General features: G+C 38.7%; 2 protein-coding genes across 3 annotated transcripts in view; one reads left to right on the top strand and one right to left on the bottom strand.

Moving 5' to 3' along the window:
• The window catches only part of MYOF (myoferlin), a 67,541-nt gene extending 56,455 nt beyond the window's left edge, over positions 1-11,086 (bottom strand). For both annotated transcript variants that reach the window (XM_054163258.1, XM_054163259.1), the window contains exons 1-3: positions 10,932-11,086; positions 5,266-5,321; positions 4,317-4,408 (exon numbers count right to left, since the gene is read on the bottom strand). In XM_054163258.1, coding sequence (XP_054019233.1) covers positions 4,317-4,408; positions 5,266-5,321; positions 10,932-11,019 — 236 coding nt within the window. In that variant the 5' untranslated portion in view covers positions 11,020-11,086. The remainder of the gene's footprint in view (positions 1-4,316; positions 4,409-5,265; positions 5,322-10,931) is intronic.
• Positions 11,087-12,896: 1,810 nt separating this feature from the next.
• On the top strand, positions 12,897-24,073 carry CEP55 (centrosomal protein 55). Its single transcript, XM_009897742.2, has 8 exons — positions 12,897-13,076; positions 14,810-15,088; positions 17,204-17,269; positions 18,744-18,885; positions 20,409-20,722; positions 22,360-22,431; positions 23,000-23,125; positions 23,867-24,073. Exons 1-8 carry the CDS (start codon positions 12,897-12,899, stop codon positions 24,071-24,073), a joined length of 1,386 nt encoding a protein of 461 aa, XP_009896044.2.
• The last annotated feature ends 1,160 nt before the right edge of the window (positions 24,074-25,233 follow it).

Here is a 25,233-nt window from a genome sequence, read left to right on the forward strand (position 1 = left end):
GCACATTACACCCACCTTCATGCTGTTTTAAAGTTTCTATTAAGAGCAAAACCATTTTTATCTTCTTTAGTGATTTGATAGTACTCTTTGTAAGAACAAACTTTAAACATGAACCGAAGCACAGACACTACTTTGTACCTGGCAGAAACCCCTAAAATTGAATTGCAGCCAAGCTGAACCTTGCATGCAGTGCATGCAAGGAAAACCTGCAACTATGCTCAGGCCTGCTGACGTGGAAAAGAATCCATAAAAAAGGATCATGTGTAGGAGGATTCAGACTATCTAGAATCATTTAACTATGGAAAGTACATAAGCACGATTAAATAATTTGCTGCACTGTTCATCAGTGGCCACATTTTTCTGCTGGAGAAAAGGGTGTGCCCAATCTGTTTTTCCTCTGTGTTGCTAGGTTACTAACTATGTGGGGAACGTGAGGAAACCTAATTCCAAATCTCTTTTTAAAAGAATGAAAATCGCTTCATTCAAATAGGACTGTACTTTCCTGTTAACATTTTTTTCCCTCTTAACTTCACAGGGACACCTGATTTACTAAGTTTTTGGGGGGGTTTTTTTGCCTCCAAACTGCATAAAGATTAGTGCTCTGAGAGTTTGAATTTGTTCTATTCACAACATCAGACATAATAGAAAACAGATGTGTTGTCTTTTCAAACATCTTTAGGCTGGAAATTCTAGCTAAGCATGAACCATACGAGTCCTCTCTGGCTTATTCCTATGATGATTTTTTTTGTGTACATGTCAGTCTGGTTTGCTTTACTTATCTTTCCCAAAGACTGTCTTTTTACCATGAAGATCACTCAAACTCATCTGAAAAAGTGTAGCGATCCTATATATGAGGCAGTAAATTCTATGTCCAGGAAAAAAATAATGTTTAATGTTCTTTGAGATTTGATTTACAGATACATGCCAAAGCAATGAGTTAAGAGTTTTGGCACAGTCTAAAAAGAGGATAACATCCACCCTGTGCCTTCTCCTACATCACTATAAGAATGGACTGGATGAGTAGCTATGTAAGTTTCTAGGAGCTGTAACAAATCATGGGTTACACTGCAACCTTCTGCTGCCTTGTTTTAACGGGGAGTATGGGTTCTGTAGCCACTTCTTACATGCAGCAACAGGCCAGGTTCCCAGAACTAGTCAACTATTCCAGAACAATGCAAGGCATAACAGAATGTGTACTGGCTTGGAGCTAGCCAGTGAGCAGCCAGAGCAAGTGGGGGTTGAGAAACACATGGTTCTGCTTCTAGACTACACTGTAGCAAGAACTGTGGCATAATATTTGACCAGAAGTCGCCTCTACCTTGAAAATAGTAATAGAAATCCCCACTGCTTGTTTTCCTGAAGAAGAAAGTAAAGTCAAAGACATGGTGTAGTTTCATCTCAGTGCTCTCTCAGGTGGTACAGTCCCCTAGATGTACACTCTACACTCAAACCCTAAAAAACTCCAATTCAATCCAGCTTTTAAAGATATGAAACCATGAACCTCTAAAGGAAAGATTATTGGTTAGACTCAAATTCCACTTAATTTAAACACCACATACACCTCCCAAGTTAATGGGTCTACTCATTACTAATATCAAAAGCACACTGCAAACACTGGGTTTCTGAAATAATAGGCCTTTACCTCTGAAAGACTTCAGATCAGTTAAGCACATCAGATTTACATGTAAAAATTAATACTTTGCTTACCCTCTACTTTTAAACTGTTACTGTAATAGCAATAGCTCTCAGTAGTACGACCAGTTCCATACAGGGAAGTCACTTTTCCAAAGTGTACACAGAATAAGTAGTAGACAACTTCCAGTGCATAAACCCAAGCAAAACAAACAGGCCTCTGCACAAGCTGGGAGTTGAACAGTACAAATACGAATCTAGATGATATTTACAAATATAATTTGAAAAAATGAAAACCTTACAGAGGGAAGCATTTTAGGGACTTTAGATAAGTACCTTTTTGCCTGATAGAAAATCCCCTACAAACTTCTGACAACTGCCAAGCTTTCCTATATCAAGTTCTGTGATTTCCCTGAAGTCAGAGGCATGCACTATATTCTTGCTTTATTGACTCCCAGGAATCTGAAGAATGAGAGATCTGAGGGCATTGGCTTGACTCACAGTGATTTTAACAGAGCTGTTTGGAGTATTGTAAAAACGTGAATTCGCGTACTGGGAGAAGGCACAAAGTACTAAAGAAAAGCTAACCATGGAAGTGGACCAGCATCAATTAACCTTCATGTAAACATAGTTCAGTGTCAGAAAAATCCAAATTTGCCAGGGAAAAAAAAAAAAAAAAAGATGGATGGTGGGATATCTTATTCCCTCTCAAAATAGCAACACTAGTTGGCAAAACAGTGCAGCAGAGAAATGGATCCTTGTTTCAAATCTAGGACTTTATACACTGAAGCAGGGAACCAGCATCTCCTTTTGGATAAGCTGGGTTTTTTTTTTCTGCACAGATTGAAAAAAAAAATAATCTGTGAGTGATGCTTGTCCAAAGGTATTTATTTACATTTTTAGACAAAATTCCTATGATTTAAGTAAAGATAGAAGACCTTAACAGCTATGGATTAATTGAAGATAAAACACATCGATGAAGCTTTATCATTTTATGCCTGTTAAGAAAGAATTCCTAGACTTTGACAGAGCTTTTAGTACAAACATGTTTCAAGACAAAATAATACACACCGTTCTTGCTGTAGATTAACTGAAAGAAAGCTTTCTGATTAGCCTGCCACCACCCAAGACCTTACCCTTTCCTGCAATTGACTTTAGGGACCAGCCTTATTTGTGTTTGACAAGTCATAAGACAAATAGCATGCAGGACATAAGAGGCTGCAAATAATTTCAACTGGGAATTTACATCATCTTCATTAAAATGATCTGCATGCATTGCTTTAAGGTGTCCAGTACACCTCAAATTCTAATATTAAAGCTCAAATGCCACAAAAGCTCAGAAAGACAAAAAGTACCCTCCAGTTTTACTAAAGTTTATATATTATTCTTTTTAATAGAACATGAGTTAACTGAATTCTGGTGTTCCCATATATATCATTTTAGTTTTTCACAGCAACGATTTTTTACAATGACCACAGCCAAAAGACCCTATCAATGTATTTTACAGGCTCAAATCCAGTCTTATTCTAAAAAGTTTGAAAAATACAAAGAAAAAAAAAAAAGGGACCATACACAAATATCTGCAGCCTCAGATCCCATGATACTTGATTTTTAGACACCTGAAAAATGCAGAACCCAATTTTAGGTATGTAGAGGTTGTGCCTAACAGACTGGTAGAAGTTTAGACTTCTAGAATACATTTCAAGCCTATTGATATGCATTACAAGCACTAGCCAAAACAGACATGGTGCAGGAAGGCTAAAAGCCTGCACTTTGGGGACATCATGAAAATGGGTATTTCTGTCTGCTGGAGACCTAAATTCTGAATCCTTTACTCATAGCAGGAGCCTCTGACATTCCTTTCCAAGAAATGAATGTCAGCAAAGGAAATTCGCAGTGGCATCCTACTCCATGTTTATGTCTTGAGTACTCTAAGGAACAGGAAGCTAGATATAAATATTCTTATTCTGCTGAGGTTACTCAATTTGTCTTAATATCAAACTACATATTTTCTTAAAACACTCAAACAAAACCCAAACCAAACAAAACCCAAACCACACACCCACATAAAAACAAACAAAACCCAAACAAACAAAAACCACCACTGAAGAAGAAAATTCTTCTATCCATTTTTAAATAACACTTTCAAAATATAAACAGGAAAGAAGGTACCAACAGCATGGCCAGTCTTCCATATATACAATGAGCCTGAAGCTTGTAACACTCCAACAACAATTAGAGACAGATTAATTTCCCTAGTCTGTGGAAGAGAATTTACCCTGGCATTTGATATCAAAAAAAGAATTCTGCATGCTGGCCTTGGGGATGTTACTTTTCTTTTCAACTTCAAGCTTTATAACGACTGGCCAGAGAATTCACAATTCATTGGGCCAGGAAGAGTACACCAGCTGCTAGGCAGGACACTAAAAATAATAGAAAGTCAGATTCCATTCCCAAAAAAGGCTTTGTACTTTATCCAACATATTTATCCTGATGACTAAGTCAGTCTCCCAGGAGATGAGCCTAAAACCTCAATTCCTCAAGACAAGATAGGAAATTGAACATAGGCTTCCCCTCTTCCTAGGTAAGGATTGAATACCTGATGTAAAATGTAGCCTCTTGGGAAGATTTTAAAAGATGGTTTAGAGACATCTTAGGGAAGAAAAGGGGGGGAGGAAACATACTTGTTTTGTCCAATTGTTTCAAAATCCTTCACAATAATTGTCAGAGAAGATGAATTATCCAGAGCAATTCCCTTCAAGTCGAATTCAAGAATCTAAACAAAACATGGAGCAACACCAAATTATAATGACAAGTTATGTATAGATTAATCAACAGCAGAGTAGTCTATACGAAAAAAAATATTCAGAAATAATTTTGAGAGGCAGAGCAGGCCAACTCACATTTGCAAAAGCAAAGCTAAAAAGCTAGGAACATGCTTGGAGCACATTCTTGATTTGCTAGTACAAATAACAGAAGAACTGAATTGCTTAATACTGAGCCATAACCTCTTTTGCAGTTCCACTTCCTCATACTAACAAGCATTTTCTCGCAATTCATAAGATCTGATACTATTCCCCTGCAATACTGGATGAAATCAGTTGCTGCTGAGTTTAGATAAATATTTGTAGGTTCCCTTTCTTTGTATTTCTGATTACAAAATGTAAGAATAATATTTAACTTTCATTTCCAGTTGTGAAAATACACTACTAAAAAGTATTTTCCACAAGAAAAACACTGCTGGCAACCCTGCAAATAAACCATGAGGAACTTCAACACATGATTCTTTCTAATGCTGTAGGGTCATTTCCTAATATATAATAAAGGACCCAGTAATGTTCCCATACACATGGCGAAGCAATGGCTGAATATTATTTGGACCAAAGTATGGAGGACAAAACTAGGCCTAAAAAACCCACCAGATATCCATCTACTTTTACATAAAACCATTATTTAATGAGTTGCAATATAGGGTGCAAGACAAATCCATTCACCTGCATTTACTAACACACTCCACTAGTTCCTATTTCTAACCAATGTTCACAACTGTAGAAACTGACCTATGAATTTTACAAGTGTTTTGTCTGAGTGCAGACCAAGAACTTATTAAAGAATAAATAAATAAAAAGTTACCTCATTCCAAACAGGATTAAGTTCACTGTCAATTTTCTTTGTTTTCTTTTTTTCATCTGCAAAGACAAAGAAAGCATGATGATCTGGTTTTGCTACAGCGCCGCACAAATATCACATTTTTTCCTTTTGTTACTCAAAAAAAGGTTTGAGCTTCAAACCAAACGTTCCAATTATTTTTGCCTCTTCCAGAAGTTGCAGATTTTGCAATCAAAAAAAATTCTCCTGGGCAATTTTAGCAGCTGAGGTTTGTTATTCTGTTTTGTTTAAACACCGCTAAATGTATTCCCAAAAAGCAAAATCAATATTTATGTTTCTCAACCTTTGTATGACCCTTGGCTGCGATGTCAGTAATGATAAAAGATGGCAGACTGAAAGACTTGGAGACATCAAACCAAACGGTAACCTCAAGGTGAACTTCAGTAGTAAAGAAAATCTGTTACACATTTACCATATCCAAGTCAGAAAATACCTAGAAGTGTTCCGCTCTGAAGTAAAACAACCTTGAAAAAACAAAAAAACTCTTCAGAAGATATGCTTAGTGTCAGCATTTTCTGCTTTAAATGAGCAAATAACAGCAGGAAATGTACATGCATAAAAGAGGAAATGCTGTCCTTCCTGAAACAAAAAATTATTTCCAGAGGTTATGAAGATCACTTCATTGACACATACTATAGCCTAAAAACCTATAAATTTTCCATACTTTGTGGCAAGAATTTGCATTTAGTCAAATCTGCAATTGCATTTTGCAATTCAGTTCAAATTACTTTCCCTGAGAGGAACAGAACTCAAGTGTTGCAGAGGCCCTCTTCAGGCTGCCACATCTATTAAAAAGGGAAACAAAATTCTGTTCTTACAACAGGTCCAAAGCAGGTAATATGCCATGGCTTTCCACGCTGGCAACCACACAGATCTCTCAACAGTAAGTGCATATATTAGTGATAACAAAAAACCACATTTAAGTATAGTCAGTAAACTGATGTATAAAATACTCAGCCACCACAAGGCTAAGTTTCAGACATGGTCCTTGTATTTAAGGACTACAGTAAAGACAATAGCATTTTTATTATTCACAAATGACAGCTATACTTTGCCAGGAAAACACTGCAGAGGTCTGGAAGCAACAGTAAAGCTACACCACATGGGCAAGTTCATATACTATTCAAGCAGTAGACTGTAGTGGATGCTTCTATTGAATAAGTGTGTGATGTACTGAGAGAAAAGTCAGCCCACACTGCAAATTGCAAGGACTGACTCATATTTATGTAACAGGAATTGTCTACAATTTATACAGGATATTGACTCACACTGTCCCACAACGGAAAGAGCATTCATAACATACTGTGCTGTGGGCATGTATTTGTGGAACAAAGAACTAATTAACATGCAGTAGGAGAAATTCAGCTTCATGATATCTAACAGGAGACAAAGCATTTTCAAAACTCAATATCCTACAATATCTGGGGGTTGGCACTGGTACTCCAAGTGCCCCTATAAATATGAGCTGAAAGTCAGGGAAAAGACATTCTCAGTCTTAGTGAAAAAAGCAAGTTACAGCAGTTTGTAAAGGAGACAGTGAATCACAGACTTGATCCTTGTGGAATGAGTGGGTAAAAAATCCCTGCCTAAGCTCAACCGTAGGAAAGCCCTGGCTTGAACAACAGTCTAAACAACTCTTGACAAGCAGCAAGATTTTCCACATATACTACGAGAAAACCTTCATTGTTATGCATTTTTGTGAAACTTGGATTAAAAAACCCAACCCAACCAACCAAAACCAAAACTGGTAAACAGCTTACATTGGGTTTTAGTTGTAATTTCAGTTAAAATTTAGTATGTATATTCCTCAAACATGGATTTTATATGTGTTTTCTTCACTTTATTGACTTTATCACCCTTTTTATCATTCTTTTAATGCACTGGGGTGTTTTGTGGGGGGGTTTGGTGTGGTTTTTGGTTGGTTTTTAAACTGTGACAAGGAGCTGCCTTCTTCCCACAAAAAACAAAACAAAACAAACAAACCACCACCAAAAAAATTGCCAAGAAGAATAAAATGACTATGCATTTATCCCAGGAGCTCACATAAGTTTCAGGTCCCTTGTCTTCCTTCCTCTACTGGTAATGAATCCTGCTACAGTAGTCAGTACTGTAAACCATATCGAAAGACATTATACTAACACATATTGTTTAATAATCTCAGTTGGAAATTAATGTAATAAGGACTTAGTGATAATCAATGACAGTGTTGAAAAGGATTCATTGTTTAAACTGTTTCATAACTACAAAGATAATGACAGCACTGCAAAACAACCAATGCTTGCACCTTGGTTTTTTTGTTCCAGTTAGCACTTGTATTAATGTCAGCAGGTGTGGAATATCAGAAGCAAACACTATCTTTTAGAAGACTTTTAAGTCTAAGATTCAACAAAGAATCACATTTCAGCTCACTAAGTTTTCCATAAAACTTCTGTGAATGAAGAATTAAGATTGCACCAACTGCAGGATCAAATGGGCAGACCTCCAAACCCCAGGAAATGAAAGTTAGGGTAATTTAATTCTCTGCAATACAGAAAATATAACTTTAGTGAATAATTACACTCTAGTACTGTTGTCTTTCACACACTGAAATATAAACTAACAACATAGCTACAAAAGAAACTCTGTTCAAGTTGGCCCAATTAAACTGAGTGCTATTTCACATCAGCTTTTAATGCATAAAGCTGTATGTGGCTGTCAGAAGGCATGATGAAAGTGCTAAATGTCCTAGCATTGACTGCACATCTAAGTAACTGTGTCACTTTTTATACCCAAAGACAATAATCTGGCACCTTTTTATCCAGTTTGGTTTATCTGATGAACCAGAAGAATTGTACTGGCTTAATAATTACCACCTAGTGCCACTTTAGCAAATGGCAACAGTTTTTCATACTAATTTGACTAATAATTTGTCTCACATAATGATGAACTTGGAATTCTGCAGTAACAGCACCCAGTTCCAGACAATACTTGTTTACTCTCAGGGTGTAGCTCTCTTTGAACACTGAGTTGTTCTTAAAGCAAATAAAAGCTTTCTCCCTGGCCTGAACATAAATTATGTTTAAAAGAAAAAGGGGGGAAAAAATAAAGGCAAATGCTTGCACAAAACTCCTCAGCTGTAAACAAGGTATCACTACAGAAACAACTGGCTTAATAATATGTACCCAATATATTTCACTATATGAATTAGGCTGATTGCATAGAATAGAATAGAAAAGGAGATTAGTTACACAAAATTGATGAAATCTATTCTATACACAGATGAAACCATACTAATGTATAAACATAAAGCGTTTGTGGAGTCACCTACATACCAAGAGTTGTATGATCACGGCCTTTTTCTTCACAGCATAGTCATAAAAGCTCTAAACCTGAGAGATACTGTGTGTTTTCAGTGAAGCCTGAAAATCACTGACCCTGACACCAGCAAAAGTTATGCAAGTTACAGTTTGAAAAAATCTAACAAATAAAACACTGTTTACTGAAGTGTCACCTTCCACAGCAATTTTCTGTCAAGTAAGTGCTGTTTTCTAAGACTTCACCAAGAATATGCCAGAATCAAACAAAACATGAAAATGTACTGTAGGGTTATGGCCAAAGTCTTACAAACGCCTGAGTTTTTCCCAGTTTGGAAAACAAACTCCCACTTGTGGTTTTTATGTCCCCCAGGAGCTACAGTGGGTATGGACAACTGTTAAAGACATTATCCTTTGATACACATCTTCAAAAAAAATAAATAAATCCTGGTCTCTCATCTACACACTAACAAAGCAAGGGGAAATAGGCTACAAAAATAATTTATAAACACCAACAACCTATTTCAGATATGATCCTTACACCACTTCACCTGGCAACCAGGTACTCCAGTTACAAACTAAATCAGAGTTGCCCAATACCTGGCAAAAGCCTCCTATTTTCTGGCCCCTTTGAACCACTCTGGACAGAAAGCAAAGAATCAGACTTCTGGTATGAAGTAAAATAATGTAAAAAGAGTGGCAGGTATAATGAGAAATTAAATATACTACTAAAAAGGTCCCATTCGTGAAGACAACAGTTGAGCGTATTTCTGAACATTACAAGTCCCAGTTATAGCACTTAAAAGATAAACTCATTCCTTTAATGTCTGTTGCCAAGCTCCTGTGTTCGGATAATTGAAGGACTGAGAATCACCATAAGGGTGGTGCGACACTGGCACAGGTTGCCCAGGGAACTGGTTCAAGCCCCACCCCTGGATGTTTTTAAAGTCAGGCTGGATGTAGCTCTGGGCAACCTGATCTAGTGGAAGGTGTCCCTGCCCATGGCAAGGGGGTTGGAACTAGATGATCTTTGAGGTCCTTTCCAATCCTGACAATTCTGTGATTCTGTAAGAATCAAATTCAACAATATAGAACAAACAAACAAACAAAATCTGTATCTTCTATTTAGTGGGTAAAAAATTAATTAAAGCACAGAGTAGGAACAAAAGTACAAGGAGGAATTAAACAGACACTTAAGGCATAAAGAAGCAAAGGTATAATAAACCAACTCTGGAGTATGTCACTGCAGGAACAGAGGTAACACAGAAAGGAAAACCATGACAGGAAAACTGAGAAAGACAAGAAACTGAAAAGAATTAAGAAGAATTAGGAAGTTACAAAAGTTACTGAGACAGGCTTAGCCACTTGCCCAAACATACAATGGCGGTAAAAAACACCCAAAGAAACAAAGAAAAAAGAGAAAGCTTGAAAAAGAGGTGGGAAAGAATGGAAATTGAATGATACTACATCTTTCTGATGCTGAAATAACATATTCAAAACCTTATTTTGAAAATTAAGACACCGGTCATGTGCTGCCTCATCCTTTTCCAGCCTCCAGCTGGTTTCTAAACATGATGAATCCCTGCAATGATTTTTTCATACTTTAGGAAAACTCTTTCCATTTAAGTGCACAGTTAGGAAAACAGATCACCATGAGTTAAGACAACCATTTGTCACAGTTTGGTTTACTGTATTACATGATCCAAAATTGCCTGGAGGTTCCTGCACCTTAAAGACAAATCAATACCTGAAATCAAGTTCCTTTAGTCTAGTCATGTGAGGAAATGACAGCAATGGGTAAAATACGCTGTAAAATACAATTGGCTTTGCATATAAATTCTAATTTCAACCCACTATTTTCCCCTTGTCCCATATGTATGTGAAGAGCAAAAGTGCAAAACGTGGTTTCCCTTACTAAATCCTTGTTTTACACTAAATAACCTCAACAGACAAAATTTTAAAGTGCAATTCAGACAGTGAAAAATTAGTGCAAGAGTGAGCAGGGGCTCTGCAAAGTCATCAAGACAGAGGAATGGCTTTTTTTTCAGACGGAAACCAAAGTACTCTTCCTTGTGGATTTATCTATGCACTTAAATCTGTTTAAAGCAAAGGGCTAATCCTCCGCAAAAGCTTTCAAAACGTGGATCCTGAAACAAAAGCACTGATGGCCAATTCACTCCACCCAGTTTAAACTTCTTTGGGTTAACTCCTGCGTCTCTAAAAAGTCTTCCATCAAATGTAACTTCAGGAAAACATATTTTCACCAGTTTTCAATACTTACGTATGGCATTATCCTTCAGAAAACCTCCTAAGTACATGTATGACAGTTCTCCTTACCTTTAAAAATAACAGAAACAATAGGATCTGGTTTCCCAAACTTGGTTTTAGGGATATTGGTAGCAGATTCCACAATCACCCGAAGCATTGTTTCCAGTCTTGACTAAATGTCGATTGTTACCAAAGAAAATACAGGAAGTCTTAAGTTTCAAACTCCTTCACTTGTGCACTGAAATGCTATCAGGAAGAGGAGGCAGGGAACAGCTGGTTTATAGTAAAGAAAAGTCTATGGGTGGGTCTATGACGGATTAGCCACTGAAGGCAGTGGGGAAGGGGAAAAAAAAAAAAAGTACGTGTAAATTGACACCAAGCTCTGTGCTGCTGCACACAGGCACAAAAAACTCTTCTTAGCAAAATCCAGTAACGGAAGTGGCACAGTGTAAAAACGAGTGAAGATTTTTTGGGTTGCTTTTATTCTTAAGAGGAGTAATAAATTCCTCACAAGTAACAAGGCAAGAACAAGCACAAGCAACACCAAGCACGGCTCCAGAACTCAAGATACATCACACTTGCTTCTCGGTATACCAAGGTACTACATTTCGCAATGCCCTTGTTTGTTCGTTTGTTTGTTTTGATTTTTTTCCCTCCCCCTCTTCAATTTTTGGAATTTCTCTGTAACTGTTTTCAGCTTGCCTCCTTGGCAGCGAGTAATCGCAAACTACCTATGGTCTTAAAAACAGTGTAAGTGCTCCCCCTCCAGTTGTGCTCTGGAACAACTACGCTGTCGACACAAATAACAACAGGCGCCGTATTTAAGATGCCTCATCTAGTAGAACTCTTAAGAAATTCTTTATACATGTATATGTATGCATAAATAAAGAATTAGGAAAATACGTGCGAAATACGTGACAAGACCCCGTGTCAGTGTTTGAAGGCCTGTAAATATTATTTCTTAAATACCTGTCGTAGTCTCCGCTATAAATGAAACTGGGTCAAACTTGCAAAGTATCTCCCTGCTCTGGAAGAGAGCTAATCTGAAGCCAGCATTCTGGGCAGAATAAGGGTAAAGGCAGTACTGAGAGGATCCGGACGACCCGGCTTAAGCATCACTGCCGTTGTTCCTTCTTCGATCATTCCAACCTCAGACAAGCTCCCCAGCCGGTGCATGGCCAGAGCCACAGGTGAGCTGCCCCGGGCAGCTGGCAGCCACTGCCCTTTCTGCCCAGTGAGTGAAAGCTCATGCAGGGTGAGGAGAGCCATCTGCCGGGAAGCAATGAGGGGACACCCACCATCCCTTCTTCTACAACTGCTCTTTAACGAAAAAATTGAAACCGCCTCAAAGGGAAAATTAATTATGACCTCTCAAAGGCGAAGAAAACGCAGCCCCAGCCCACTTACAGGTGCCCAACCGTCCTAGGCCAGGCCGGAGCAGCCCCCGCCTCCCGGCGGCCAGTCGCCAGCACGTGTAATGGGGCAGGAAAACGCGATGAGAATAAGAAATGCCCCATGGCATTGGCCAGTTAGGTCTAGCAGCCGCTTATGCCAGCCAATTGGGTGCCTCCGCTCAAGCATTCCGCGGAGAATTCGGCAGCGCCCCTCTAGTCGTTAATGGCCACTCACACCCAGCAGCTCGAGCCCGCCGAGGCCCGCCCTACCAGAGCGGAAACGTCTTTTAACTCCATGCCCTATCTCTTCTGACCCACTGGAGATGCCGTAGCCGTCGCTTCGCCAGTGAAGTAAACCGGACGGAAGTGACGATGCTAGAGCCGCGGGATTCAAATTCCAGGAAGTTGGGCTAGGCTGGGACTGGCTGGAGCAGCTGTTGCCGGGTAGAAGCCCCTTGCCGCCTCTGAGCCAGGGTATTTGCGGTTTGTTCCCCGCAGGCCGGTCCGGGAGTCGCCTGCAGGAGCCGGGAAACTCCACGCTGTATGGGCTTTACTAAAACTCTGTCACGAGTCACGTCCTGTCCGGTAGAAGGGATTGCTTTTCTGTAATGCGGCGTTTGTTTTTTATAGGTGCTTAAAGATGAATTCCAAGACTGCCAAAGATATAATTGGTAAGTGGGGCTTAAAGTCGAGTAGCTCCAGACATGAGAGTGACCTCGAGAAGTACAAGCAGGAGAACGCTGCCCTGAGAAAATCAATGGAGGAAGTCGTGAAAGGGAAAAGCAAAATGACTGAACCGGAAAGGAACGAGCTTCTAGAGGTGAGGTAGATGTTTGTACGTTCATGATGTCCTAATTGTGCAAAGTTAGCGTGAGTCTGAGTATGTCCATCTTTGTAAGCAAGATGCCAGGCATTCCTCTTGAAACTTAGTTTACTTTGATGTTGCTACTGTTTTCGTTTGATGGTTTTGCTCTCAAATATGTTTCAATGATGACTGAAATACTAAAACTGCAATAATCTGATAAGGCTTTTATATACAAAGAATTGAGGCCAGAGGTGCCAATTAGTCCATTAAGACCTGGCCTCACATGTCCAACTGTTTGGAACAGTTGGGCCCAGAGGATTATTTTGAGCACTCGCTGCAAAGAACGTGATGTTTGCAAACAGCTGCCTGAGAGCATGCCAAAAAGTGCTGCATGTTTGCTTGAACTATATTCTCGAACTCCCGTTCAGGTATAGGTAAATAAAAACTGTAATTGGTTCACTATGTTGTTCTTTCATTACAACTGAAGAGCAGAAATGAAAACACTGCAATTTCTATGCCTTTCAGTCTGTTCAAGGTAAACCTGTGGTTGCAGAGAAAAACTGTTAGGGTAGTGTATTTGCTGTCTGTCGAAGTTTGCTGCTTGCTCAGTGTTGGGTTCTTAGTTTACAGGTGGAAAATAACAGGCTTATTTAGATATGACTTGGTGTTGATGTTCTAAGACCAGTGTCGTTGTCAACTATTCCCTAAATGAAGCTCTCTACAATTCAATTAATTTTAGTTTCTCTGCCACCTTCTAATGACTTGATGCAAACACACAATTTCAACATCAACCTTTCTCTTGGAAAGTGAAATACTATCCTAACAGAAGTTTATGTAGAGCCCTGAGGTACCTCAAATGCAGTGCTAAAGCTGAGTAGTAATTCCCTGTGCTGGAGACGTACTGAAAAGAGAGTGCTTGTTGAAAATACCTACTAAAGCATGTTTTGAAACTAAAAGGCTAGACAATTTGGAAAATGGGATCCTTCTCCTGCATACCTTCTTGCAACTCTTGTAACTTCAATTATTATAATTTAATTTGCAAGAAGGCTATGCTGCTTCCAAAGAAATGTATTGCCAATGCTTCACTGGAAATTCAGAGTTCTTGTACTGCTTGTGTTTTAAGGCTTATATACTGTAGTGATCTGTATTCATACACAGAATTAAGTACCTAACAAGTCTGTAAAATTTGGTTCTTTTGTACTCTTTCCTTGTTTCATCTACTTCACTTGTTTTAGTATTGCTTGAAATATTTCAGATGATTACTGTAATCTAATTTCACAGAAATGAAGCAAATTGTAGTTGTTTCTTGTTGATCTTCTTGCTGCACAGGAAACTTTGTAAATTGATTGGATGTCAGGAAGAAGTTTTTTACCATGAGGGTGGTGAGACATTGGAACAGGTTGCCCAGGGAGGTGGTAGAAGCCCCATCCATGGAGGTTTTTAAGGCCAGGCTGGATGGGGCTCTGGGCAACCTGATCTAGTGTGAGGGGTCCCTGCCCATGGCAGGGGGATTTGAACTAGATGATCCTTGAGGTCCCTTCCAACCCAACCCTGACAATTCTATGATTCTATATTGTGATGATCACTGTGGTATTGCCTGTTTAGAGTAAAAAGTAATGCTCTCAGCAAATTAAAGCCTAAAAGAACCTTTCAAAGTATCTTTGCAAACTGTTATAAACTTCCTAATGTACTTGTTGCATAGACCAGCACTTAATTAATGTGTCACATTTTAATTCTGTTTCATTTAGAAAATGCTTTCCCAAGAAAAAGAAAAATACAACCTTCTTCTTGGTGAGAAGGACAAAGAAATCCAAAACCTGAAAGACAAGCTTAGCTCCAAAAACAAGAGTAGTGAAGTCTCCTTGCTACAGAGTCAGCTAGAAGAAAAAACAAAGGAAGTAGAAAGAAGAGAACAGTTACTTCGTTCTCTATCAGAAGAAATCGACAGGTTAAAATGTAATTTATCCACTGTTACTGCAAAGTGTTCTGAGCTTGAAAACAGAGTTAGTACTTCTCAAGCATCCCAGGTAAGCACTGAAGAAATATTGTAATTGCAAAATCCAAATCTAACCTGTTTACAGTGAAGTTAGATTTGGAATTTGTGCCCACTGAGCACCAATATTTGTTATGAAATCTTAGAAGTTGTGTTGCATGCTGAAATGCTCTTGCATGAAGAAAGACAGAATCCACATTGAATGCTAAATGAAGAACAACTTCAGGCAACATAGCTGGGAAGGGAATGGAATTGTGTAATGCTGTACAGCAGGGTCCCTTTTTCAAGTTCACATGCAGGTGATATGACTCATGGTGCTACACGTAATGATCCACACTTGCTACAGCAGATATGCCCTTCTTGGGTTTGTGACTGAGACGGCACCAATAATAGAGACATGGGACATTAAGACAAATTAAGCTCACCTAACTCAACTCCAGTCGTGAGAATATTATTCTCTTCCCTGCTCTTATGAATCCTCATTTTGCTCCTCAGTTGTTAAAACTAGTTGCCTGTCTTTTATGTGACATCAGACATGGTAATACTTCAATCTGACAGAAGATAGGACAGAGATAGTGAGCTGACATGCAATAGGTATGATGGTGGGTACTTTGTAGATTTTGCAAGTGCACTTAGTTTCCTACAGTTGTTTATCCACCCCTTTATGTTCTAACGTTCCACGGAAAATGCAGCAGTATTTTAACAAGGAGCACAGGGAAGTTGGTGCCTGTAGGTGCCTCTTTCAGTTTTTGACCTGCAGGTGGTGCTGATTCTCCATGTGCCACACAGACGTTGAGACCTAGAACTTGTGCTATCCAGATATCGTAATTAATGTCTACTAATTTTCCATGATAATATATATATACCATTTCTGATAATGCAAGATCTTAGGAACTTGAAGTCCAACGTTTGTTTTGAATTTCAAGAGACTTCAAACATTGCTAGAGATTTAAAAAAATATGTTAAAAGGTTTCCAAGACCTTTTTGTCAGGGAACTACCAAAATAACTTTTAATTTAAAACCAGAATTTTATTTTACTTTTTGCTGTCTGCTGTTAAGTCAATTTAAAATGTTACTGCTGTTTCGACTGCATGGCTTGAGGAACCTGAGAAGGAGTGGAGAAATGGAGCTTCAAACTGCTAGGTGGCGTATGAGCAGCAGCTATACTCCAAAATAACAGGTGTATGACACAATTTTACTGAGGCAGAGTTTTAATGGTCGTTGAAATAGGGAGCCATGTAATTGTAACATCTCAAAATCCTAGTTTTATTAGGGAGTGCTAAGGTTTAATAATTGAATTCAAAGTTAGGGGGTGTGTTTTGTGTTTTGTTTTGGGGTTTTTTTGTTGTTGTTGTTTTTTCCCCCAATTATGAAGCTTAAGTCCTGTTCCAAAAATCAGAGGAAAAATTTGGGAAAACGTATCTTGTATTTGGGTAGTAATCTGCACTATCTCTTCAAAGTTCTCTTTGACTTATTTGCACAAAATTTCACAAAAGCTTTCTATCATGCAGTGAATAAACCTATCTAGTTATGAAGTACAACTGTTTAACGGCTCTCTATTGTTTAGTCTGAAGAGCCCTCCAGTTCATACTTTAAGCACTCTACTGTGCATCTGGTCTAAGAAAATCAGTCAGAGTGCCCTTATGGTTCTAAACAGGCTTGCTTTGTTTCCCAAATGATTATAATCCTCCCATTATCCCAGTGAGGCTGTCAAGCTCTAGGTTTCCTCAACAGCTCCTATGGGTCTGGCTTACTGTGAATCTAGTCTGAAGATACAAGAACAGAACAAACACTTAACTTGTTTCCACCCCCCCCTGTTTTTAAATAATACCCTCAATAGCTTCATTTTTTGAAGCTCTCCTGCACCTTCCAGGTCTTCCAAGACAGTGGTTCAGCAGAAGATACATGACAGCGGATTTGTGTAATGAATTAAATGCTTGTCCTGTATCTTGCAGAAGACTTTATTTTTATTTTCTACCTATGAAATGATTTTCTACCTTCCTTTAAAAGTAAATCACAAAAACACCTATGGGTCTGTTTTGAATTTAAAAAATATTCTTATGCTACTTACATGATATGGCACAGGACTAGCTTTAGGGTTTCAGCCATCTGTTTTAAAGAATACTAACAAGTTATTCTTTGTCTGCAGGAACCTGTAACAAACAGCACTGCATCGGCATCTAATCTTTCTGAAGTTGAAAAAAACCTGCAAGATGTAAGTTTCCTGTACAGCACAGGTACACATTATCCGCAGCAAGATAAATTAAAAGTGCAAATTATTGCCATAGACAGTTTTGGGTAGTATGGGACCTCAGAGTATGTTTCCCAATGGGAAAAAAAAAAAGAGAGACAATATTTCCATCATCTGTGGGAAAACTTTGCTTGGAGCATCAGAACAAAGTGATTGCAGACAAATCAGAATTCCCAAGCAATCTGGCCTCCGCTCAGATTTAACACTACCTGGAATAGCATGAGGTTGCATTAGAAACAACCTCAGGTCCCTTTCAACCTCAATAACTGTATTGGTCAAACCAGTTATAATAATTCATGTCCTTGTTCCTGCAAACTACAAGTGGCAATGATATTGTTTTCTCCATTTTCAAGACCTGTTACCTTATGTTTGATTGTGTATTTAAGATGGCAGGCCAATTCTTCATAATCTGGGCATAACTCATGAAAGCTTCTGGTTTTAAGTTATTTTTCCTATGCCAAGAAGTAAGCCAACCAGTATTAAATATTGCTGCAGTTTTACCTTCTGCTAAACCTGGGAAAGAACAATCCCGTGTATCAGTCTAGGTTGGGGACTGACCTGTTGGGAGAGCAGGGAAGGGGAAAAGGACCTGGGGGTCCCAGTGGATGGAAGGTTGATCATGAGCCAGCAATGTGCTCTTGTGGCCAAGAAGACAAATGCCATTCTGGGGTGTATTAGAAAGGGTGTGGTAAGTAGGTAGAGAGAGGATCTCTTCCCCCTCTGCTGTGCCCTGGTGAGGCTGCATCCGGAATATTGTGTCCAGTTCTGGGCCTCTCAGTTCAAGAAGGACCTCAGGGAACTGCTTGAAAGGGTCCAGCGCAGAGCAACAAAAATGATTAAGAGTGGAACATCTTTCTTGCACGGACAGACTGAGGGAGCTGGGTTTCTTTAGTTTGGAGAAGAGGATAACCAAGGGGTGACCTCATTAATGTTTATAAATATGTAAGGGGTGAATGCCAAGAAGATGGAGCCAGGCTTTTCTTGATGATGCCCAATGACAGGACAAGGGGCAATGGGTGGAAGTTGAGGCATAGGAAGTTCCATGGAAACATGAGGCAAAGTTGGCTTTTTTTCCACTGTGAGAGTGACAGAACACTGGAACAGGCTGCCCAGGGAGTATCTCCCTCTCTGGAGATATTCAAAACCTGCCTGGATGCGTTCCAGTGTGATCTGGTAAAGGTGATCTTGCTCTGGCAGGAGGGTTGGACTGGATGATCTTTTGAGATCCCTTCTGGCCCCTAACATTCTGTGATCTTTCAAAATGGATTTTTTTTGTTGCACAGAGAAGATTACTACAGTTTGCAACAGAATTGACTAGATTATCCTGAAACTGCGTAGTATGTAACTTTTAACATTTGTAAGAAATAAGACAAATACTTATAAAATCTGAGAATTTACCAGAGGCTGCTTTGTTGTTGTTCCGTTCCCCTTCATGAAGGCTCTTGAGAAGAACCAACAGTGGCTACTGTATGACCAGCAACGTGAAGCATACGTCAGGGGACTGCTTGGAAGGATCTTTGAGCTTGAGCAGAAGTCAGATACAGCTAGCCAACGACGATCGATAGAATTCCGATCAGAAGGTATTCACTCTTTTGCCCATAACAGAACATAATTATCTGCAGAATAAGCATGCTGACATTAAATTATAGTACAAATAAAGAAAATCATGACTTTCCCCCCCCCCCAACATTTTGGTTCCTTAGTGGTAAAACTTCAGTTAAGTAAAACTACTCTGCTTCCTGTAATCTAGCTGTGTTCCTTGATCAACAGCATTTCACATCCTTATCTACTTCAAAGATGGCTTTTAACAGCCTTGACACTCTATTTGCAACTTCTGTTTGTGGAAAGTGTTGAGACAAATATATGTATGTCTCCCATCCTTCAAAGTACACTTTCAACCTGCATGATGGAAGCATTAAGGATTTATCAGCTAGGTGTGGATCAGGTTTTTTAAATTTACTTTTTTCAAAATAAATATTGTAAACATGACTCAAGACTGACACATTCTTTACTCACCTGAACAGTTGTTAGAGGATGAAAACATGCAATAGGCCTTGGCACCGATCCAAAACAGTGTTTTGTGCTATGGATCTGGCCACCTCCAGCTCACTTCTGTGCTATGCAGTTGCTCAACAATGAGCAGCCTCAAGACTGACTTGAGTTGTGCTTCACCAGCATGTGAAATGAAATTAAAATCACATTAAACAAGAATCAGAAGGAGCTGGCTGCTTATTATCAAACTATTAATTTCACATATGCTGCAACTGACTTGCAAGCTAAAGGTACTAAATAGAAATAGCTACATCTGGAGTAAGAGTATGTCCAAAATCAGCAAAGCCTGTAAAAGTCTGCATTCTGTGTTCAGCTTCTAGGTATATTATGTACTACTGAATTTTTACAGAATGCTGCTTTTTTTGTTCCCCCCCCCCCCCCCCCCCCCTAGAAAAATTTGCTTGTTGACCCAAGAAAAATTTAGTAACTCAGGTTTAAGTTACTAGCCTGTTAGTATGATGCCGGTGGTCTTTATCAAAAAACCTATCCTAATCCCTTCTATTTGAAATTTAGAAGTAAATGAGGGCATACAATTTGAAAAAGATTGTCTGCAAACAACAATGGATGATCTGGACTTGGTCAGCAGTGGTGAAGTAGAACCCACCAGATCCCCAGGTTACCTCTGGAGAGGAAGCAATGCCACAAGAAACCTAAATCTGGAAGTGAGAATCTTGTATCTTTAAGTCTTGATTCCCATCCATCAGTATAATGTATGAGGCCACATAAGAACTGTGTGTGGGTCATTGAGCTTGTGTAGTCAGGGCAAAGGATATAATATTACTACAAGAGTTGGTGCAGGAAGTAGCTGTAGCACAGTGTACCACACCCAAAAGAAGTTGCAGTTTTACATTATCTACTGGAAGGGGACTTTACTGCATTAGAAGTATTGCAAGCTGACCAGCAAAATTCAGTTAAATCTAAGTTGTGTAATTTCGATCAGTGCACCCTAAAATGCTGTCAAGGATTTTGTGTTCTGATTTTTAAGTGACTGTTTTCCTCCCTCCAATCTCAATTTCTGGTTCATCACTATCTCAATTTCTGGTTCATTAAGGTCATCTACTAGAGGAAAAGCAAAAATATTATGACCAGCTGTTACTAACTGTTAAGAGTGACCTGGAAACGGAAAGATGCACTGTAACCCAGCTGAGAGCTGAACTTAATGAATACAAAAACAAGTATGAAGAAGCACAACAAGAAAAAATGAGTTTAAATGCCTTATTGCAGTCACATGTTGCTGAAATGAAAGCTCTAGAAAATGAAAATAAGATTAAAAGAGAGAAAGTGCAGAGATTGAAACAAGAAAATGAAACAATTAAAGGACAGCTCAGAGAAGGAGAAAAGAAAAGTGAAGATCTTTTATCTCAGGTAAGTGGATGCATTTGGAGGCTTAAGATCATTAGCAAACAATCACAATCTGAGAAGTCATAATCAGAATAGACCATCACTTGCTCCAGTAACTGTTCTTTACATGTCTTTGTGATTAAAACAGAATTATTCCTTCAATATAGTAATAATTGTATATTCCTAATTTCTTCTGTTTGGATCAAAAGCCAAATTTTTGTCAGATTTTCCTGTTTAAACATGGAACTTACTTGTTCACTTATTTCCCTGGTTTTGTGAGACAAAATGGGGAGAGGTGAGAGAGTATTTAATTGATTTTGATCTATTTAATCCTCAAGGTTAATAGTAAATGGAGACAGGAAAGGTAAAGATTCAAGTCCACACAAGCTATTTTATCATGTTATCATAACTGTGGAATGTCACTGGATAAGAACTATGCAGGCAACAGCCAGATGAGCAGGTTATCTTGCTTAAGACTAAGTTATTGTTGTCTTGAAGTCAGTTATGGTAGAAACCACTGAGGAGAGTTCTGTAATTCCCTGTAGAGCCTAAGAAGTGTTTGTCAGGTAGGCTGTTCAATATGCATAGTTCATGCTGTTGCTAGATCTGTTCTGTTGCTTTTGCATCAATCGTTTTCAGGGCTTGCTCATATCCTAGAGAGTCCCTCAATGACTTCTGTGATAATTCTATTCTTGTGTATTTCTTAGTTCTTTGTTACTTCTGGTTTTGAGTCCAGTGATTTTAACCACTCTAGCTGATCGGGGTGAGGAGAGACATGTATGTGCTGTATGTTTGTATTTAAAACACTCTGCTTATCTTTATTTCAAATACTCATGAAGACTTTTTTGCCATTTCCCCTACATGAATTACTACATTGGAATAATATTGGAATAATCTTATAGTATTGGAATAATCTTATCACTATAGTGATGCTAATAAAAAACCCCAGACAACCCTGTTCTTTCTTCTAAGACATGAAACCATGTCTACATATCTGCTGAAGAGAAACTGGAAAGTCCTTCTTGGCCTATCTTCAGGAAATCCAAATAAGATAGACTTGCTACTTGGAGGTGTTTGGGGTCAATACAAAGCAATATAGAACTGAAATTTGAAATAGGAGAATAAAATCTACTAAGCACCAAAGCAGATGAAACCCAGAACAGTTTAGCTCTTGAAGAACAGGCTGGTTCTGAGTGGTTAATAATGATTAAAAGGTGAAAGTGTTGATTTAAAAAAAAAAGTAGTATTTTTTCAGCTGAACAACAGCATTCACTATAAAAGTTCCTTCTGAGACTTACACCTGCTCTCTTAAAAAAATAATGCATTGCTTGCTTTTGGGTTTTAACATCATGGCACATTAGTGCAAACTTAGTGTTGTGTGTATGCTTTCTGGGTGCATCCTGGTGATCACCTAAGTTAGTTAAGAGTAACTGTAGTGTCATCCTGTACTCCTCCTGCTCAATGCAATGTTTCTTTGGGATTTTCCCCAGGGAAGTAGAGAGATCTGAGTCTGCTGTTGCACAACTGGCATACATCTTCTGTTGGTGCTGGAATTAAGAGTTTACTGCTATCCCTTTTTTAGATTTATTATTTAAGATTATTAACTATTGTATATGAAAGTTGTTCAATGCAAATGTGTGGGGTTTTTTTTTGCCTTGTAGGTGCAACTTCTTCATAAATCATTGCTCAAACAGCAGGAGGAGCACACTAGGATAGCTTTGTTGGAGCAACAGGTACCTTAAGATGGTGATCTTAATCTGTATTATGCACAGAGGCTTTCTAGTCTAACTTCAAATTTAAGACTTAGTAGTTCATTAAAGTAATATTGGGCATGAATACTCAGCTGTGAATAATCTCTTGATGCTTCTAAAAATTTTGAACACATCTGCTGAGAAAAATCTGTCACCTGTTAAAGATAAGAGGGTCTGAGTCTGATGCTGTTTTCTCCACAATCACTTGTCCAGGTATGGGAAACATCCGAAACCAGATCTGCTCACTGAAGTCTTGCGTATCTCTTCATGTTATTGGGGGTGGGAAGTAGCATTTCTTTGCTAAGCTTGGGTGTACAATGTTACCCATAGTTTCTGTCCAAACTATCTTGTTACACGGAAGAGATCCTGGGGTAAAAACCAGCGTTGTTTAATTAGAACTTGTACTATATACTTTTCTATAACATGTTCAGTTTAAGACTGCAAGACAGTCTGAAATAGGCAGCCTCTAACCAAACAATTCAACCACCCACCCCCACTGCTCAATTCTTAATAGTTCTGTCTTTAATTTTTCCCTCTGGGGCTTTGCCAGATCCAGGTATGCACCACAGACTTTGAGAATGAAAAGCTTGCTCGGCTGAACCTGCAACATCGTTTAAGCAAAGCCCTTAAGGAACTTAGCAAGACCAGGGAACAAAAAACCCATCTGGAACCAACGGTATGTATGGAGTAACTCTGCAGGTGAATCTAGTCACTTTAGGATTTTATTTCAAGCATACGGAGTCTTCTATTAATGTTATCAGATATTCACTGTATGTAGCCCCAGGGTGCAGAATCCTGTGTCACCTAGTTGGGCATTGTTTTTCCTCTATAGCATACACAGAGAACTAGCACTGCAGGACATCCAGAAAGGTCAGGTTGCTGAGTAGGGGACATCACTGTATTTTGTATAACAATGTTAGCTGCTTTTGTTCGTTGCACAGTGATAGAGCTGCAGCATGCTTCTATATAGATTTGCTGCTAGTGAGCGAAACAGAGAAAGCCACCTTAGATTTGAGCCCTAGACTTGGGATCAGACATGGGATCAGAAGAGGGCATTTTAGCAGAGCTTTATGGAAAGGTAACACCCTATATAGAGGAAAATTGAGGCACCATTTAATTAAGGAAACATCGTGTGTGAGTGGCTAGTAAGATGTTTGGGGAAGGATTCCCCATCAGAGATTGTGGGAAACTTGTATTAAATAGTCTATAGAAAAGTTATCTGCAGTCTAATTTAAATGTGGTAGGATTGTATGGCAAGCCCCTCCGTTAGTAACATGAGTAGCATAACTCATTTACCCATCTTTTAAAATCTCCCCTTAGTTGTGTAACACACATGGCTTCTGTGCCACCAAACCTTAACGTTTTCCCTACAGTGCATGCTCACCCCAGTCTTACACTAAAGCTTCTCCTTTTCCAGAAGCCTCTGGAATCTGGACACGTGGAACTACAAGACGATTTGCAAGACGTATTTGAAGAGAAGCTGATCATGCATGATGGAAGTCCTTCCATGAAACATTCAAGCCTTCTTGATGAAAGTTTTCTTGAGTGTCCCAGATGTAAAGTGCAATATCCAACAAGCCAGCACAGAGAATTACTAGCACATATTGACTTTTGTACAGCTTGAGCTCCGAATAGACTTACTGTACTTACTTCATACATGCTGCCAGCATTCTCTTCTACAAAGGCAAAAGATCTTTTCGAAGCTTTTTTTTTTCTTAACATTGTGGAAGGGGCTACTAGTTTTGTAATTCAGTTCCACAAGCATAGTAATTTATTTGCTCTCATTTAACCTGACATTGTTGCAAAAAAAAAGCTACTGCATTTTTGGTTGCAAATGGAAGTATCTTTAGTATTAGGAATATTTATTTTGCACTATTTAAACAGCAAAACAACACCTATTGTGTAAGAGTTTATTTTACTGTTTGGCATATCCAATTCTTAGGTGGTGAATTCTGTTGACTGTGCTTGTACCTTTGCTGACAGTAATAGCTGCAAAAGATTTTTGGCTCTCATATGTGCATTATATATATACCTGGGGTGTGTGTGTATAGTATGTATCATGTACATGCATACTGTATCATCATCTTCCGTACATTAAAACTCAGGTTTATGTTAGATCTTTGCTGCTTAAGATTCATGTTGAAAACATCATTCTGAAGTAGCTTATTTTTCTGAACCCCAGTCAGGGGTGACTTAAAGCTTGCAAAAAAATGCTAACCAGGTTTTAAGAAACCATTGGGAAAGCAAATTCCTAGCAACTATGAAGTTCCTTCATATTGAAAAAGTGTCAGAGACCTTTTTATAAGTTTTGGATATAGAATTAGGCTGAAGTAAACTTTAAGCCCTAAAATACAGACGTGCAAACAAGTTGGGAAATGTCAAATACTCAATCTGTTATATTTGACAAACGTCCCAGTTTAAAAGTGCAGTTTTTAGTAAGTTGCTCCAGTGGATTTAAGTGTCACTGTATTTTGGTACTAATACAGAATACAAGTTAGCAATAAATCTTGCAATGAATTTGCAAATCCATAAGGGAATTTTCCTCTAGCATGTACTGTAACTCAAGATCTATTCCTAGAATTTTGCTCCTTGCATCTGTAGTTAAGTCCAACAAGCAGTTTCTTCCACAAGCCAGACTGGATGGGGCCCTGAGCAACCCCCAGGGTATGGGAGTTGGAACTAGGTGATCTTTAAAACCCCTTCCAACTCGCACCATTTGATGTGAGGAAATTTTACGAAGATAAACTAGCTAAAATTAATTTGCTGCTTTTATACGAGATTACA

Source organism: Dryobates pubescens, chromosome 8, assembly GCF_014839835.1.
Source record: "Dryobates pubescens isolate bDryPub1 chromosome 8, bDryPub1.pri, whole genome shotgun sequence".
In the NCBI taxonomy this organism is placed as follows: domain Eukaryota; kingdom Metazoa; phylum Chordata; class Aves; order Piciformes; family Picidae; genus Dryobates; species Dryobates pubescens.